General features: G+C 43.0%; 6 protein-coding genes across 6 annotated transcripts; 2 read left to right on the forward strand and 4 right to left on the reverse strand.

Annotated features, from left to right (window-relative positions):
* Positions 1-301: 301 nt before the first annotated feature.
* Positions 302-1,009, forward strand: L203_106161 (uncharacterized protein; the record flags this gene model as incomplete). The annotated part of the gene is made up of 3 exons (XM_066215519.1): positions 302-528; positions 580-651; positions 712-1,009. 3 exons carry the CDS (start codon positions 302-304, stop codon positions 1,007-1,009), a joined length of 597 nt encoding a protein of 198 aa, XP_066071616.1.
* Positions 1,010-1,569: 560 nt separating this feature from the next.
* On the reverse strand, positions 1,570-3,867 carry L203_106162 (uncharacterized protein; the record flags this gene model as incomplete). The annotated part of the gene is made up of 6 exons (XM_066215520.1): positions 1,570-1,586; positions 1,638-1,645; positions 2,085-2,228; positions 2,274-2,413; positions 2,466-2,648; positions 2,710-3,867. 6 exons carry the CDS (start codon positions 3,865-3,867, stop codon positions 1,570-1,572), a joined length of 1,650 nt encoding a protein of 549 aa, XP_066071617.1.
* Positions 3,868-4,259: 392 nt separating this feature from the next.
* On the forward strand, positions 4,260-5,127 carry L203_106163 (uncharacterized protein; the record flags this gene model as incomplete). Its single annotated transcript, XM_066215521.1, has 10 exons — positions 4,260-4,289; positions 4,346-4,363; positions 4,414-4,473; positions 4,527-4,585; positions 4,632-4,684; positions 4,741-4,764; positions 4,813-4,892; positions 4,953-4,964; positions 5,026-5,049; positions 5,107-5,127. 10 exons carry the CDS (start codon positions 4,260-4,262, stop codon positions 5,125-5,127), a joined length of 381 nt encoding a protein of 126 aa, XP_066071618.1.
* A 295-nt stretch (positions 5,128-5,422) lies between these two features.
* Positions 5,423-11,628, reverse strand: L203_106164 (uncharacterized protein; the record flags this gene model as incomplete). Its single annotated transcript, XM_066215522.1, has 20 exons — positions 5,423-7,010; positions 7,060-7,907; positions 7,959-8,069; positions 8,124-8,207; positions 8,262-8,326; positions 8,386-8,610; positions 8,658-8,761; positions 8,816-8,832; positions 8,893-9,129; positions 9,187-9,477; positions 9,534-9,755; positions 9,807-10,223; positions 10,274-10,287; positions 10,338-10,416; positions 10,472-10,579; positions 10,631-10,750; positions 10,805-11,014; positions 11,072-11,255; positions 11,311-11,478; positions 11,531-11,628. The coding sequence occupies 20 exons, from the start codon at positions 11,626-11,628 to the stop codon at positions 5,423-5,425; spliced, it is 5,190 nt and encodes a 1,729-aa protein (XP_066071619.1).
* Positions 11,629-12,121: 493 nt separating this feature from the next.
* Positions 12,122-15,172, reverse strand: L203_106165 (cystathionine beta-lyase; the record flags this gene model as incomplete). The annotated part of the gene is made up of 7 exons (XM_066215523.1): positions 12,122-12,381; positions 12,439-12,806; positions 12,855-13,160; positions 13,212-13,931; positions 13,978-14,586; positions 14,637-14,877; positions 14,923-15,172. 7 exons carry the CDS (start codon positions 15,170-15,172, stop codon positions 12,122-12,124), a joined length of 2,754 nt encoding a protein of 917 aa, XP_066071620.1.
* A 354-nt stretch (positions 15,173-15,526) lies between these two features.
* On the reverse strand, positions 15,527-17,168 carry L203_106166 (uncharacterized protein; the record flags this gene model as incomplete). Its single annotated transcript, XM_066215524.1, has 5 exons — positions 15,527-15,735; positions 15,782-16,324; positions 16,518-16,719; positions 16,768-16,824; positions 16,875-17,168. The coding sequence occupies 5 exons, from the start codon at positions 17,166-17,168 to the stop codon at positions 15,527-15,529; spliced, it is 1,305 nt and encodes a 434-aa protein (XP_066071621.1).
* Between the last annotated feature and the right edge of the window lie 437 nt (positions 17,169-17,605).

Raw genomic sequence — 17,605 nt, forward strand, 5'->3', positions numbered from 1 at the left:
GTACACTTGGTATACCACTATACTGTCCAAGATTCAGAGTATAAGACAAGACAACAATCATCGTCAGCAAGTCTGGATATCCACTTGGCATTATCTGGTCAAACCTACCATCTAATGACGTCATGTGACGATTGCCTCATTCTTCGTCAAGCTCTCATGGACCACCAAACAAAGCGATGGAGCGATGGCTAATGTCGTAATCTCAAGCGGTACTGAAGAATATATATATATATATATACGTTGCGGCTAATATTGGTTAAACAACTTTTCATCTTCAACTTTGCAACATATCAACATCAACATGTCAGACCAGTATACTGCGGCATCCATTTCTGCCCCTACCCTCAGTCAGAAGCTTATTGACCTGAAGGCGCTTCTCTCCGCACAGAAATCTGTCATTCTTGTCACCCACGCACCCAACGGCCGACTTCATGGTCGTGTTATGCATATTGCCCAGATCACGCCTGATTGGAGGTTCTACTTTATTTATGATAACCAGTCTTACAAAGATGTTGAGATTGATAATGAGTGGGAATTTCTTTAAAAAATTGATGATGATGAAACTGACTGAGAGGTTAGTCTTCATGTGAACATCAGTGTTGACGGCATGTCTCAAAATAAGGGTTGGGCATCCATTGCTGGTAAAGCCAAGTGCGTGTTTTTTTCAGTTATGAAAGGCTTGCCCTATTGATGCATAATGTTCTATTATAGGAGAAACAACTCTCCTGGCCTCGTAGAGCAAATTTGGAATCCTACCATCAAGGCATGGTTTGCCGATTTGGGCGATGGCGTCCATGATGGCTCTCCTACTGACCCACGTGTCGCTGTGCTTGAAGTCAAAATCGAAGAAGTCAGGCATTATCACCAACAAAAAACTGCTATTGGTACTGTTGTTGATGTTGTCGCTTCGACTATAAAGGGAGCCACTGCTACACCGGGCGATATAAGGGAAATTACTGGAGAAGAAATTGCTGCTGCTTGGGCAAAGGGGGAGCTGAAAGAGCCTTAAGGTTAGGGAATAAGTTATGTAAGATTATATAATTACGAAAACCAGTAGCAAGAAAATACAGCATGCAATTAGTCTTTCACGAAACATACTTGACAAAGCGTACACTTGCCAACCGTAACTTCATCAACGACGGTGATGAATGTATCTAAGAAGTGATTTTATTAATCGCACATACATGGAAACGTCAAGCTCCGCTTCCATCTTAATTGAAACCTTTGAATATTGCTTCCTTAGTCTCGATATAGCAACATGACTTGGAATCGTGTCACAAGCCTGATCCGCAAACGTATGACCGGTGTATCCAGTTTTCATGTAATTGCTTTCATACCGTTTCTTTGACGGACTACATGCTGAATTTTTTTTTCTTAGTTAAGATTATGGCCTATTTTTCTGAATATAGCCGGAGAGAACATTTGAACTGGAGGTAATTTAGCATAATTATCACCATGATGAAAGTTACAAGCTCACTAGTCCATAGACAATGAACTTTTGAGTTGATAGTGCTATATTTGAATGAGTGAAATGTTCGCCCATAGGATATATTAGACGCCTCCCAATATTCATAAAGACAAATTACCTTGATATCAAATTTAGATGATTAAGATTCAATTTTCAATAGTTGACCTACCTAAATGTCTATATTTATATGAGAGCCCAACTTGACAAAGACCCAATCACGAGGAACATTTGGCTCATGGGAGATGTGTTCTTGAACTCTTCATCAATTGTTCGATAACTTCCTTGCGATCTTCTCCATTTTTTGTATTTCTTGTGGTTGAAATATTCACATCTCCGCCACAGATTATATTAATTGGTATCTCTGCGTCGATATTAAGGGCTTGAAACTCGTTGTCAATATGGGCGTTACTCTCGTCACCAAACAGCTACAGTGCCATGATAGACGCATGTACAAAGAGACGATGAGATTACGGATCTCGGTTTCAAATTTATGCCCTTCTTTTACACCAACGATGACAATATTCAATTCACTGTCTTCTCCATTTTGACCTATTTTTTATTTTGGGCAATTGAAGTTTGAAGCTCATTACCACAATCATGAGGCAAAACGAATGACCGAAGCTTTGATGGATGAGTTTTAGTATCGACAAGCCCTTGTCGACACGCTGAGTTGATACGAGCGGCTATTCCTAGACTTCGATGTCTTTTGGTGGGTTGGGATTCGTCAGACTCAGTGTCTGATTGTCGAGCACTCCGTTTCCTGCAGACAATCATCAGCAAAGTCGACCAAAAAGTCTTAACTTGCCGTGTGACTTTACTGCGTCCTATCTGTCCAGGATCAACAAGTATGGAAAATTTTGGTTTGTTGATGTTGCCCACAAGTTGAATCTTGGTAAAGGAATTTGAACGAAAGGTGCGGTAAGAGTCTGTAGGTTCAACTTTGTTCTAACAAATTGTCTGAGATTGATACATATATGAGAAATCAAATGAAACTTGCTGTCATTTGGCACAAAATCACCCAATCCCATCTGACAATTTCTGTTCCTTCTGGAAGTTGGGAAAGCGCATCAATGCCTAGAATTCTAGAAAGCTTGGAAACCGTAGGATTAGGATTATCATATATGATATGTGTAGTTGCTGTGTCTGGCGTCATAGTGACCACACCAGAATGTTCCGCAATCTAAGGCAAAAACCTATTATCAGGCTTTTCATGCTGACAATATATTTCGTTCATCACTCACAATGGTCCACCTAGAGACATACTTGGGCCCTGCGGAACCTTCAACCGGATAACAAAATCGCAGACCTTGAAAGATACTCGATCTGGCTGATGTGCTTTTTGACGTTATTCTTCTTCTGCCCTTACCCTTTTCATTGGCTGGTGCCGGATAAGCTCTTGCAAATTGAAGCCAATATTTAGAAACACTCTGTTTCAATGTTTTTCCAATGGGAGTTGCGCTGTCATTGCGCGTTGTTCGTCCAACAGTGAAGATGGAAGGATGGAGCAAGCATCTAGAGGAACCAGTATAGTCAGGAGTATCAGCGGGGGAGGATATATATTCTGGAGTGTCCAGAACTTGAGATCGAATGGAATTTTTGGAAATTAAAGACTTGGCAGGTGTCTCCGAATGACGAACCAAAGCACTATGATCTAAACTGGGTGTTGGCACGTGAGGCAATGTCGCATTGGGTGCATTGGGTGTTGAAGTCTGGGCGAATTGGGATTGACGGAAGGAGGATAGTGGATTTGTCGGGTTCACTACCTGCATCGATGGTCCCGTATCGGACAAAAGATTCTTCTCACCCACTGAAGAAGAAGCTTCAGCGAAATCTCTTTCGTTCTCAACAACAATAGTGTTCACGACATTATCAGAAAGTCTTGAGTTAACGAAGAATGGCACCGCTTTCGATTCAATTGCATTTTGCTCTTTCAGAAGAAACGATAGCGGTGTTGATGAAACCAGATTAGACCCCAATGCTTCGCTAATACAACCTGTTTCTATTTTGAGATCGGGTGTAGAAACCTTCATCTGCGTCAATTGAGAGGAGTTGGATATAGATCCGGATTCAGTCATGAAGGCAAGAGGAGACACCACGGATGTGCTTTGATTCGACAATTCTTTCTGATCAACAAGCTTTGAAATTTCATCTGGCTCATCTTCGCGAGCAGAATCAAGTCGCTGCTTGCATGACAGTTTCTGACATTTTGAGTCATTTCCTGTTCGCACGTCGACACTGATCGTCCTCACTTGGTCTTGAAGAAGTTGGCGTTTTTGCTGTATCTCTTCTCTTACAAGCCTTTCATAATCAACCATCTCCTCTTTTGTTTCATCGAGGATTCCAGATTCTTCAGCCTCATCGAGAATTTTCCAGAATAAAGATTTGGTTTTGAAAAGCATGGCTAGAGTGGGATCGACAATAATAGGGATTCGATTGTATAAGCATTTCCCAAGCCTAGTTGGTCTTGTAAATTTTGCCGAGAGATGTCTTGAAAGGATTGAGATATCTAATTTAGAAAGATGGAAAATAAAATGTTTAAACAACCAAATATATTAAAATGACAAAAGTCCAGTCAACCGTCAAAAACTACAAGTCACAACTTTCTACGTCACGTGCTCGACACGTGCTGTTGTATTCCCGGTTGTCTTTTTAACCGATGGTTTATAAACTTGAAGAATCCATAAATAATGAATATTCTTTAAACTTTCTTTTTTTGCATCTTCAACTATCTCTTCATTTTGATTTTTCCGAGCAACGCCTTTCTCAACCCTCAACTCTCACTCCTGCCAATATGTCAAATATCAAGGAGTCAGGATTCAAGGTCTGTGTCTACACTACAAGGTTTAGACACTTAAACTGACAGCACTGTTCACAAAGACTAGCGAGGTTCTTTCTGTAAGCGATGAGACAAGAATCAAAACCATGTATGTTAAGTAATACTGCAGGCCTTGTCCACTGTCTTTGAACAAATGTCTGAAGCAGAAAAAAAGAAACAAATCAAAACTGTACTGAGGAAACCCTTAAGAGAAGTGAGCGTAGGCTGATTATCACAACGCAGACAAATGGCATTTTCCAACTAAATGTAAAAAACGGGCAAGGAAAGGAGGCAATTTGGGTGTGGGTCAACAGCTCTACAACGACTGCCGCTTCTAATCTGAAATAGAATCGATTTAAAGAACGAAGCCAACGTGACCAAAGGTGCTGCCAAGAAACCTGGTAAGAATATTGTGGTTATCTGATGAAGTAGATAAAGCTGATGATCGATCTACTAGACGTTACTATCACTTTGAGTGATGGTGGGTCAATTATATTAAGGAGCCGACTTTTACACTGAAATGATTTAGATACATTTCTTGGTCTCGCTGACGGCAAAGTCAATGCCCAAAAGGCTTTCATGACTGGCAGTCTCAAAGTTAAGGGTAATGTAGGTATTTCACTACAACCATAAACAAACTAAAGCTAAAGCGACTACGAATTTTGCTAGGTTATGCTCGCGGTATGTCGCGATGAATATTGTGTTATGAGCAATGAAATGTACTGACATATGATGTTCTTAGACTAAGCTTGATGGAGTCCTCAAGGTAGGTATCTAGATCATTAGGATAACTGAGGTTCTCGCTGATAAATGGCCCTCACAGAGTGCCAAAGCAAAGCTGTAGTGCCTCATACATTATTAGGTTGCGATCGATGCAATCACTTTAAACAGGATGTAAACATATGTAAATTCGTACAGTGCAACAGAGACGGGGGCCCATGTTGCTCAGTGTACATATGGCCAAAATGGTATGCAGAAGTTGGGATGAAGTTACAATGAATGAATGAGACCAGAAACATGCAATCTTCATAACGACGTAAAGTCTCGTTGAACAAACTATCTCTATCCTCTAACTCTGACTCGTCGCAATCCCAAGGCATCAAGATCTTCCGTTTGGCAGTCTTGGGCTCATCTCTATCCTATACTACGTTCCTGTCCATGCCATTGTGGTCATCGCTATCTTCATTCTTATTATCACTGTCATTGGTATTTTTCTCCACCCGCTCTTTACCAGTCTCTACACTCGTCCCAATTTCATTCACGATGAGCCTCTTCGTCCCAGACACTGTTACTAACGTTTGACCGTCTGTTGCATCAAACCACTCATCTATCTTTCTAGATATGTCTTCCATTTGTGACTCTCTGTTGGGTTGAAGTTGGTAGAAGCTGGGGTTGCAACGAATTCTGATAGAAAGGAAGGTCCAATTTACGATATCCATCATGTCTGTTTTTCGACTATCGGATCTCCTAGGCAGATCCGCAGTAGTTTTCACAGGCGGACTCTGGTTTTGGATGAGGCTGTTCAGAATGTGAACAGCACGAGGGTCCACAGACGACGAGGAAGTAGATTGTCTACCGAGCAAATTAAGTACTTTGGATTCCAAAGGTAAACCCTCTTGGAGCACTCTCGAAATCATAATCTGTTGTTCGGCTTGACACATGATATATAATTTTCCTCCGGGAGATGTAGGTGCGGCAGATCTCATGGCAAAACCTTGCATTTTTACAAGTTCTTGCTGAGAATAGCTCACCAGGTGTTTTTCAGGTCTCGCCTTACTATCATTATTCGGTACTGTACGGACGTATTGAGTGCCCATGACGATTACAGTCTCGGATTTAACGGGAAGAGTCCAGCATAACTGACGAGGGACCACCAAGGCTCGGATGATACCACTGATAAAAAGCTCTAATACAATGGCAAGGTCTGAGGGTGCCATATGACTCGTGATGTATCCGACGCCATGTAGCAAGGGTTCAAATAGTTTTTTGTCTTTTAAACGCTCAAGGAATGGTTCGACCTCATTTCGCGGTCGAGAAAGGAAACCGCTGAAATCCATCTCTGTTCCAGACTGAGTGACAATATCGGTAGCGACCTTGGAGCAAGCATGAACTGACGGAACGAATAAGACTGCGCCTTGCTTTGCTGTTTTGAGAATGTCGTATGCAGGCTTGATCATAGCACGGAGAAGTGTTGGACCGTGAGGGATGATGAAAGGTTTGATGGATACAGATATGTGATTGTCACGGTCTGACGGAGCAAAGTTAAACAATGCAGGAGGTTGTAACATAATTTGTTTCTCCGATTGATCTAAAGGTCCTGGGTCGAGATTAAGCCACTCTGCTAATTGGCTTGAATCATTCAATGAAGAAGTGACACCAATAACTCTTGTTCGTGCTGCATATGCTAATGATAATATTTTAGCAACTGTAAGCTCATAGAGCTCGTTCATGAGGTGAAGATCTTCAAGCACAAATAACTTTATTTTTGATGAGGCGAGCAAGTCGTCGATCTTCGCATAGTTCAAAATGGCGAAGGGTATTGTCACACCGATCGCGGCTCGTCCAGATGTGATCTGCTCGAAATCAGATTGATCAAGAATTGAGTGTATGTTGACGTTCCGTGTCGGCGGGCAAAGATTGCGTAGACGAGCAACCATTTCGTGGACGGCATATTGATTCGGAACTACAACGAGAACCACTGATTCTCGATCATGTCGAAACGCATTCCTATGAATCTAATAAGTTTATGATGTAAATCAAATTATAGAGAACTTACCATATAGCAGCCTCACTTAGCAAAGACTTGCCACTTCCTACAGGTGCCGAGACTAGCGCATTGACACAAGTGTTATAAAATATCCAAAATGCTTGACTTTGAATTGTATTGAGAGTTTCTATACCCAGATTCATTGCATATCTCTGTTCCAGTTGAGGGTCATTGAAGCAAGAAGTCTTGATAAATGGAATACTCAAGACTGGAGTTGGTCTTGATGGTAGAGGTGGCATGACGATTTCTGTGAGCGGTATATACGACGATTCATAAGACCACAGCCATTTATCTGAGACGCCGATAATTGATATATATTCGGGAGGGGTATCATCGAAAGGGAGGAAGAAGTCTAGGTCAATGAATGTGCTTGATGGAGTAATCCGGACATTTCGCCATTGATAGATGTCCAAGCCTTCTTGGTCTTGCACCCAGACATAAAATGGCTCACTGTTACCAGATATCTTTGAATTCCACTTGAAGTTTGGTGTCACTTGGACAGTAACTTGTAAAAGGTCATGAGTTATTGGCTTGAGTTTGTGAGACAAGCTGATTGTAGGAAAAACCATAGCCGCATCTAAAACTGCTTGACCATGTTTCTCATTCATGTGAATGAATTCTCCTATTTCCTGAGCAGACATGTCTCGAAAGTCATCTATTGTCATGTCATCGGGTGTATACTGCGTGAGCTTATGGAGTGTCTCTCGTTGAAGGATCTTGAGCTGTGCGAAACCATGATCATAAACCCATTGCCGGCGCTCGATGCATTTGCTTAATTCCACCAACAAATAGGAACAGTTGGCCCACCGGCGACTAAGAGCGATCTCAAGAAGAGCCCGGATGATACGTCCTGCATTCTGTTCATCGTTAAATTACAACATTCTTCATCAGTAGTCAACAAGACATACCTGGGCTACGAAAGCAGTATCAGACACAAGAGCAAAATCGTTGATATACACATTGGATATATGCGCTTGCAGCAAAATATTAACTTTGTTACGTTTATTTATAGCACCACCCTATTGCCCGAAATAATCAGCTGCGGTTCGGCTCGTTTAGTATCATCGATTTACAGCTACTTCCAGAGGAATTATTCCGCTACTGATAATCGCTTCAAGCTCTTCAGTCTCGCTTTCTCGTAATTGGATTTGCTCAAACTACATTATGTTATCAACATGTAAGATTTCGTACCATAAGGTGGATAAAATTACCTCAGTGGCCTCGCACAACATCTGAAAAAGATCTGCGTTACTCATTTTTGAGTTAAATTTGTCATCTGCAAAAGTTTGTTTTGAGCAAGTAATAAGACTCATGGTATGCAGGGCAAATACTCACTGAAGGCCTCGATTGTTGAAAAGTTTAGATAGTATTTAGCAGCAATTCGTCCCAAGTCAGTTATGGTGAATGTATTCGTAAGATCGTCGTAGCGAACCATCTTGGCTTTCTGAAGTAATCGGGCAGCTTGAATAATGAGTTCATTACGCTTATTTCCAAGTTGTGGGTCGTCTACTGTCACATCGTATGTCATACCATAAACCCATGGGTTCCTTTTCATGCGCACTAAAATCCAATTAAGTTCGACTCCCAATAGGCTGTACATTGCTCACCAAATAGATAGGTATAACTTAGCCACTGCATGGCTTCATGAACATTTGCAATAGTTCCTAACGAGATTTCGGCATTGAGAGAATCAGTCATGCCAGGAATGAATCTATGGTATATTAGCAATGATTGTTAAATCCTTCCTACTACGACTAAAGCCTACTTGGACTCTATAGGGGTCTGTACAAGATCAAGAATGATATCAGCGGTCAATCAATAAATCAAGGGAATTGCACTTGCCTGAGACATGACGGATTTGATGTAGTGGTCAAGCTTGTCATGGGTAGTACAGATATATCCTACACCTTTAGTTGCGTAGCCTGGACGACCAGCTCGACCAAAAATTTGAAGCACATCTAATACAGATAGATCCATGAATGCACCTTTGTCATTGTCGTACACTTGAGTGCCTTTTATTATGACTGCGTGTGCGGGTAAGTTGACACCCCAAGCCAAGGTGGAGGTACAGCAGAGAACCTAAAGAAATTGATTAGAATTATCATTCTGAATGGAGTGATAAAAGAGAATTTTCACATTTATACACCCATCCCCAAACATTTTTTCCATCATATTTCTATCGGTTCTTAACATTCCAGCGTGGTGAATACCAAAACCGGCGTCAAATAATTCCTTCATTTCTTTGTTTCTTGACCTGGAAATCTCTGATCTATACAGACTGAACTTGGTATGTTGATCGGTCTGTATAAAAGTAGAGATGTCTTCTTCAATGGCCATTTCTTTGAGTATTTGAGCAGTTTTGACAGTATCTCGTCGAGCATGAACAAAGATCATAACTTGATGACCTTGTTGCACCAACTCGCTAACCTGTGAGAAGGATATGTATGAATGGTATGTAAGTAATTAATATGCCAATGACGCACCTTTTCAAAGACCACCTTGTCCATATTACGCGCTGAAATAGCCGAGCGTGGTTTGCCTGAGACACCGATATAATGCTGCTGAAGAGGGATCGGTCGGAAGGAACCGTCGAAATAGAAAAGACCTTGGTGCCGGTTGACTCTCAAAAAGTCACCGACATCGACATAGTTGGGCAGAGTGGCACTAAGGCCGACGATACGAATGAGAGACTGACTCGATTCAACCTATACATTCACTGAGTTTTGACATAGTTTTGTGAGCGGAACGATGATCACCTGTCGAAGAGTTCTAGCCACGATCGTTTCAATGACAGCACCTCGATCTTCAGCCAACAGATGAACTTCATCGATGATGAGAAGTTTGACTTTAGAAGCCAATTCTCCTTCACTTGTAGGTTTTCTCGTTACTACATCCCACTTTTCCGGAGTGGTAACGATGATCTGTGTCTCTTCGATCTCTTGCCTGGTCATTTGCATATCACCAGTCAATTCTCGCACCTTTATACGAAGCCATGCCAGACGCTTGGAGAATTTGGAGACTATTTCAGCGGCAAGAGCTTTCATAGGAGCAACATAGATTATCTTGAATGCGCTACGATCGATATTGAAGTTTGAAGTGTATGATGAGGATCCCTCAACTAGGTGTTGTGAGAAAACGCGAATGATAGCCATTATAGCGACATCTGTTTTACCCTGTAAGATATATCAGTCTCTCAGAAACGAATAAGACGAAACCCGCTCACAGCACCAGTAGGAGCTATCGAACATGATAATTAGCGCCTTTATATTGAAGGAAATTAAACAAACCGCAAATCAACATGTTCTCATTAGTAGACATAGCCGTCGGCTGAATGATACTTTGCATTCTATTGAGTTGCACATAGTTCTTGAAACCCCACAAATCAGCACAATAGCTCAATACAAGAAGAGACAATAATCACCGGAAAACAGCCTTTAGCTAAAGGTGAAAGTTCTCCGATTTTGACTGGCCGTTCCCACTCCTTGGGAGGCACAGGATTAGCAGGTGGTATTACCACCTCTTCGAAAAACTATCAAAAGGTTAAAATGGCAAAAATGACGAGATAACGTGTATATCTCACATCGGCAGATTCCCTAGTTGTGCCCTCAGGCAAGGCAAGCTTGCCACCATGTGCAAGTGGTATACTCTTAGATCCTGTTGCTGTGTACACATGTGGAAGTTCTTCCAGCTCTGCCATGCGCTTTGCCACAGAATCGTGAGCCATTTGTCAATTACTACAGACTTAATTGCTTACAGGGCCGCCTTCCGAAAACATTCGTTTTGGACCTTCCAATTGTTCTTGCAACCTTCGTGATATGTCTTCTGCAGAGCCTACTATGTCGGATATATCCAAGACCTTTTTATGATCTTTGAATTTGCCCTTGACCACCATTCTATTATTGGGTACATATTTTGGTGGCCTGTTGATCGAAGAGGGTTGCTCATCCTTCTTACTATTGTCATTCTACACATATACCGTCAGTTATGCTCATGAGTTTATCATCACTTTAGGTGTACTCACAGTGCTCGGTCGTAGGCAGCGGCTGACAACCATGTCTCTAACACCCGGCTTCAACAGCTCTTCAACCAGTGATAGAGCCTCACCCTCAAAACCCATGATTTCAATGAGCTCTGATTGAATGTCATCGTTGGAGCGCGGAATTGAAAGTAGGTTTACAAGAGAACTGAATGTGTTGGGAATATGACTGGCGGTGTTACATCAATGTATCGCTAAAGTCTGTGTTTGTTATCATCACATACCGACGAAGACGCTCGACTATATCAAAATTCTCAGATGAAGATACCTCTGAGTCTAGAACCGGTGGAGGGAGAGATATAGGGAATGCAGTTGACATATAATCAAGTATTGAGGGCCAAGGAGACGTTTCCAAGCCTGGCTCCGCCAAAACTTCATCATACTCAGCAAAGCTAGCAAACCATGTAAGTGTTGATAAAGTGACCAGAATACGATAGTACATACTGGTCAGGTCCCCAGCCCGCTATTACAGCTTCCCAGTCATTTTCTTCAGAGGGCACAGGAGGTTGAAAGAGAGAACTGAGATACTGTTGAACAGACATGTCCTAGGCTGAGATGGATGTGCTTGGTAATCTTGTCAGTGGACGAGCTTCTCCTAGATGCTTCTTTGTTTTCTCTTCAAAAATTTCCTAATTGATGTTGGTCCAATTGACTATTTCACTTTTAAAGAAAGAATGAAGAGAAAGAACTTGAAAAATCGAATTTAAAGAAAAGTGACAGACGCGCAAGTCGGTTCCGAAAAAATCACAATACGAGTATTATATGGAAAATGTATCTTGTGGTGGCAGCAGCAACAGGCAACCAATAATGAGCACACAACGAAACTTTACTGAGAATAACAGAAACGGAGAAGAGCGCAGGCTGAGCTTGAACATACAAACAATGCTTGCTCATATGATATATAAAAGTTCCCCATGAGCAGCATCGTTGATATGGATCACGTCCAATGATCTTTCTTTCTTGCATTGACAGATCGCTATTGTACAAAACTATCTACAATCAATAATAAACAAAAAGTTATACAAGCTCATTGTCTTATATGTAAACCCAGGTACCCAGCTGTTCTGCCCATCCATGTAAGTCTTCCTTTTTAGCGTCCCTTAGTCCGGCTCTCTTCGGAACCGGCATTCCCTCGCTCATCTCAGGCGTTTTGACTTTATCGTCATCTTTTTCTGACATTTGTGTAGGCTGAGCGAGAACACCCAGACCAGGGCCGCCAAGTGTTGTGAGATGAGGCTGGAAACCATGGTTTTCGAGGACTTGGATGACTTGGTCCAAGGACGATTGAGGAAGATCTATTATACAAAGATATCAGTAAAGGCATCTCTATGATTTGGATCGTAGAGTCATACCGTCAGGGATCAGAGTCAAAGCACAACCTCCGCCTCCAGCACCGGTGAGCTTTGTGGCCAAACAGAACGGATCCTGAGCCGTAGAGACAACAATCATCTCTAAAGATGGGTGTGAGACACCAAGCTGCACCAAATGTTGGTGGTTTGACACTATCAGCGCTTCCAAACGCGCTAATAGAGCCTTTCGCTCCAAAGGCTTATCGCCACCAAGCAGTGAACAGGCCTCATCTGAAATTACTTGTATAGCATCCAGAATTGAATTGACGACAGTTGGTTCGGCCAGACGCTTGGCCGAAACACCAGCTACTAGGGACTTGGTATCCCTCGGAACAAGGGTGTTAGTGAGTAAGAGACGGATAGAAGAGAAGCTATAAATGACAATCAGCCATTACTTAACGATAATAGTAGTAACGTACTTGGATAGCCCGTCTAAACCACCTTTTCTCCCCCCCATGGATCTTGTAAATGCCACAGCACCTCCACGGACAGCAATAGCATTATCAATGCCACTGGGATTCCCATGTAATACCTTCTCTGCGAGGTATGCCCATCCATCGATCAAGTCGGTGTCTTCTTTCGAGAATCGAGAAGACGAAGAGGGGATGTTAAGGTGTTGTTGAGCAAGTAGAAAGGAAGTAGCCACACACGTAGAGTATGCTGCAGAGGAACCAAGACCTGCAGAAATGGGAAGATTAGATGAAGCTGTCAATGTGAAAGAAAGTCTATAGATATGTCAGAAATCGTTGATATACACAATTTGAACTGGAACTCACGCATTGCTTTCATCACCTGCAATCATCATGTACAGGTACAAAAAGGCAACAGCCGCTGCCATGCCAGTTTTTCCCACCTCAAAATGAAGGTTGACTATATTTTCAATTACTTGCAAGAGTGCTGGATTAAGCTCTTTGTCTGCAACATGTCTGTCGCTATTAGAATGCACTGGAAGAAGATTCCAAGGAAGTTTGCTGATATCCCATTCGAGCTCAACACCAATGTTGGGAGCTTCCAATCCAACAATGTTATCGTGGCGAGCAGACAGGACAGAGAAGCACCGGAGGTCAACACTTGTAGCAATGGCAGTCACGCCATGTACCACGGCATGTTCACCAAAGAGAATTACTTTTCCAGGAGCAGAGACAACAACGTCGTCTTTGATTGTTTTGTAGACCGTGGGCGGTTTTGAAACGGCCAAGCCTTCCTTAATGCTATTGACGAGTTTATCAATGATGGAGCCATCTGCAGTAGATGGGCGTTTGAATCCCTCGGCGCGTTCCAATATCCAAGCTTCGGGATCTCTCGCATAGAGTTCCGCCGCTTTGTCTTGCGACAAGGGGGTATAGGAAAAGTTTGGGATGATAGCACCAGCCTGAAGAAGAGAATGCTCAAGGTCGTCTATAAGGTCTCGAGGGTCTTCAATCCCAACACAAAGACGAATGATGTTCTCAGGAAGTCCTCGCTCAGCACGAACCGCAGCGGAGATCGAAGCGTGTCTACGTCAATGATGAGTTTGGACAAGCAGTAACGCAACCAACTTACGACATCAAGCAGGGCATACTAATCAAACTGTTCACTGCTCCAAACGATACACTAATACCCCATAATCTTGTTCCTCCAACAATCCTCTCACTCAATGCTTTGTCACCAGTGACAAAACTCAACACGGCACCTGCACCAGTTGATTGCCTGTAATGGGTATCTCTCTTTGAGTGGCTCTTGAGTCCAGGGTAGTGAACCAGGAAACCGAATGAATGAAGATAATGTGCAACCAGGTTGGCGGTAGCCATTTGTCTGTCCATCCTTAAGGACAAGGTCTTGATACCTCGCAACAACAAGAAAGAATCAAAGGGTGCGAGGCCAGAGCCAACAGAGTTAATCATGAAAGCAATGTCTCTGCAAATGTCGGGTCGGTTGGCGGCAACGACACCAGCCATTAGATCGTGATGTCCCGAAAGAAACTTGGTTGCCGAATCATAGACAATATCAGCCCCGTGTTCAAGAGGCCGTTGAAGGTAGGGCGACATCATGGTGTTGTCCACAACAACAAGGGCATCAGGAGAGGCAGCATGAACAGTGTCGGCAATGAGTCGGATATCGGCAATCTTCAAAAGAGGGTTGGTGGGTGATTCAAGGAGCACCAACTTAACCCTTGTATCGGCGGGATCAGCAAGATATAACCCCGAGTACAGAAGACCCACCCGTTACCGGGTTCCAAGTACGGGACCAGCTTTTCAACATCAGTCGTGTCTAGATGCTTGACGTTTATGCCTGCATGGGTACTAAGGTACGCCAGAATACGATTAGAACCCCCATACAAGTCGTCACCTGCCAAAACGAGATCTCCTGGCTTGATAAGTCTCAAGATGGTATCTAGACATGTCATTCCGGTCGACAATGCAAATGCCTGGGTTGCATTGTACAATCGGGCGAGATGAGTTTCTGTTCTGGTCAGAACACGAGCTATATTAGGAACTCAAGACTTACCCAAAGAATCTCTTGTGGGGTTTCCAGACCTGGTGTAGTCGTATTGACCGTTTATACCTCTGAAAGTGGCGGTTTGATAAATAGGTGTCGAACTTGCGCCATATTGATCTTTACCGTCCACAGCGGCACAGATAGTGGAGAATCGCCAGTTGGCTACGCGGGCCTTGTGCTGTTCTGCTTCTGTTGGTGATTTGGAAGAGTATATGGAAGTGGCGAGAGAGCTTTCCCCTGGGCTGGAAGGAGTAGTCATTTTGATGAGCTATAGACAAGAAGAGAAAAAAGAAAGAGGAAAGAAAAATAAAAAATGATTAAAAAGTTTTTGTATATGTGCTGACGGAGAAATCCAAAATTGCAAAAAATCGAATCGAAAACAATCACATCACTGACGCACGGACCTCTTTCCGAGCGTAGATGGTCTGGCTTTATTTTGGATTCTTTTCTTTTCTTTTTTTATCTCTGTTTTTACTTCATTCACCAATTTTAAAGTCGAGTCGTCTCTTCCCAACGATGGCGTCAACTTGAATCGGCTAATCACACAATACATTTCTGACTAGAATACATCTTTTTTATTATAACAAGCAGCTCTTGATACTGGTGGAGTGAATCACGCCTCATTTGCCCATTGAGGAAGCCATTGTTCCCAATTGTTCCAAGCATCATCGTTAGCAATATCTTGCTTTTGGATGCCATGGTCATGGCAATGGTGAGGAGGAACGAGGAGCTTATCAATAACGTGGAAAGCGCCATTACGAGCAGGAACATCAATAATCTTGACATAGTCACCATTGACTTTAATTGTCGTCTTTACGAAACCTACTACCTGTTAACTCACTGAAAACACTCAATGCAAACAACTCACCCTCAATAGGAAGAAGCTTCTTCTTCTCAATCTCGACAGTAATCGTAGCATTGGGCAGAGCAGTCTCAATCTTAAGTTCCTTGTAGAAACTGGGATCATCGCCGTCTTCAGCCAATACCTCAGTCTCACGGTGCTTTGCGACATGAAGTGTCTCTGATAACAACAGCGTGTCGAGAATATAGTGATAAGCCAACAACTTGCCTAATGCTTTCTCACCGAATGGGCTAAACAAGTAAAACTTGAGTTTAGGAGGCAACAAGAGGAAGGCAGAGTTGGTAGGAGCAAACAATGTTGCCAGCGGAGTGCCGTGGAATTTGAGCTTGCCAGGCTTGGAATGTTCATGGTCATAGCCCCAATCCAACGTATGCCTCTGGTTCAGCTTTTGTACGGCAGAGGTCAGTGTGGAAAAGCAGTCTGGGAAGAGGAAGGTCTCGTCAAAGATGGAACCAGGAGGCAGCAACGGATGGTCAATGGCGTGAAAGTAGCCATTGGAAGCCTTGCGGTCCGATGCAACAATCTTGGCGTAAAAGTTGAGCTTGATGGCTACAACAGATTAGCCATGACTCATTGTACGACGACGTACCCGGAGGCACAAGCTCTTTCACAATTCTGACTCTTCTGTGTAACCCGTCATAACTTCCATCTTCTGCTTTCAAGCCTGTCTCAAAGGTGGAATTCTGGCCAAGCTCTTGGACTGTATATGCCTTCGGCAAACCATGGTAGGCCAGGATTTTACCAGCAATCTTGCGGATGACTTCCTTCTTGTGTCTTTTGTCTTTATCATCGTCGTCATCATCATCGTCAGCTGCAATCAGAGTAGGCTCCTTGTCCATGAATGCCGAAAGAGTAGACAGCGATGGGCTCTGCAAAAGCTCCAAAATGGAATCATCATGATCGTGGTGCTTGTGAGGGCACTTTAGAGCATCATTGTTGGGAGCCTATACAAATTTAGGATTGTATATTAAATCACCTTCGTGTTGACTTACAAAGAATGTAATTTGCAAGTCTTGGTCTTTTAAGAATTCAAGCGCATGTCCCTCAAACTACCCGCTGTCAACCCTCCATCCTTGTCCATTAGAATCCAGCCACCTACCTCCATGATTTTTACAAGTTTACTAAAGCTATGAGGGTCGTCATTGAGTCGCTGCCAAATTGTTTTTCCAGTATCATCCTCTTCACCCATCGTTTTCAGTCCGCCATAGGCCTCGAGCTCGTCGATGACTTGTCCAGCCTTGTTCCAAGACCAAGAACTGAGATGGCGGATATTCTCGCCAAAAGCGGTTTGAAAGTCTAAAGACGAAAAGATGCCAGGAACTTTGTCATTCTCTCTGTGAGCAGGAGCACCCAATGCCAGCGGCAATAGAACAAGAGCGGGCAAGTATACCATGGTGGGCAAACTGTAAAAAGAAAGATGGGAATTTAAAGAAAAAGGCGGGCTCTTTTATACCCGTATTTATTCAAAGAGACTGATGACGGGGCGATGACGTGGGTTTTGACGGCATATCTCAAGGAGATCGATCGTGCCGTCGAAGGAACTGGTAGATAGAGAACCAGGTGAAGATGGCTGGTAACTCCACAAAGTTGCCTTTAGATGGAATAGTTGGGGTATCGCATACCCGAGCTTTTAACCTCTAGGTCAAAAGGTTAAGCTGCGACAAAGATCAAGGTCGTTGTGCTCTAATACATTAGATCTTAACGATCGGGTTGTCTCTCCTTCACAATTCCTTGTCACTGATGAAGATGGCCATCCCTTTCTGGCGTGACATGGCTCGAAAAGACTATACTGGTAGATAGTCGGAAGTTCAGACGGAATCGACGTCGATG

Source organism: Cryptococcus depauperatus, chromosome 8, assembly GCF_001720195.1.
Source record: "Cryptococcus depauperatus CBS 7841 chromosome 8, complete sequence".
Lineage (NCBI taxonomy): Eukaryota > Fungi > Basidiomycota > Tremellomycetes > Tremellales > Cryptococcaceae > Cryptococcus > Cryptococcus depauperatus.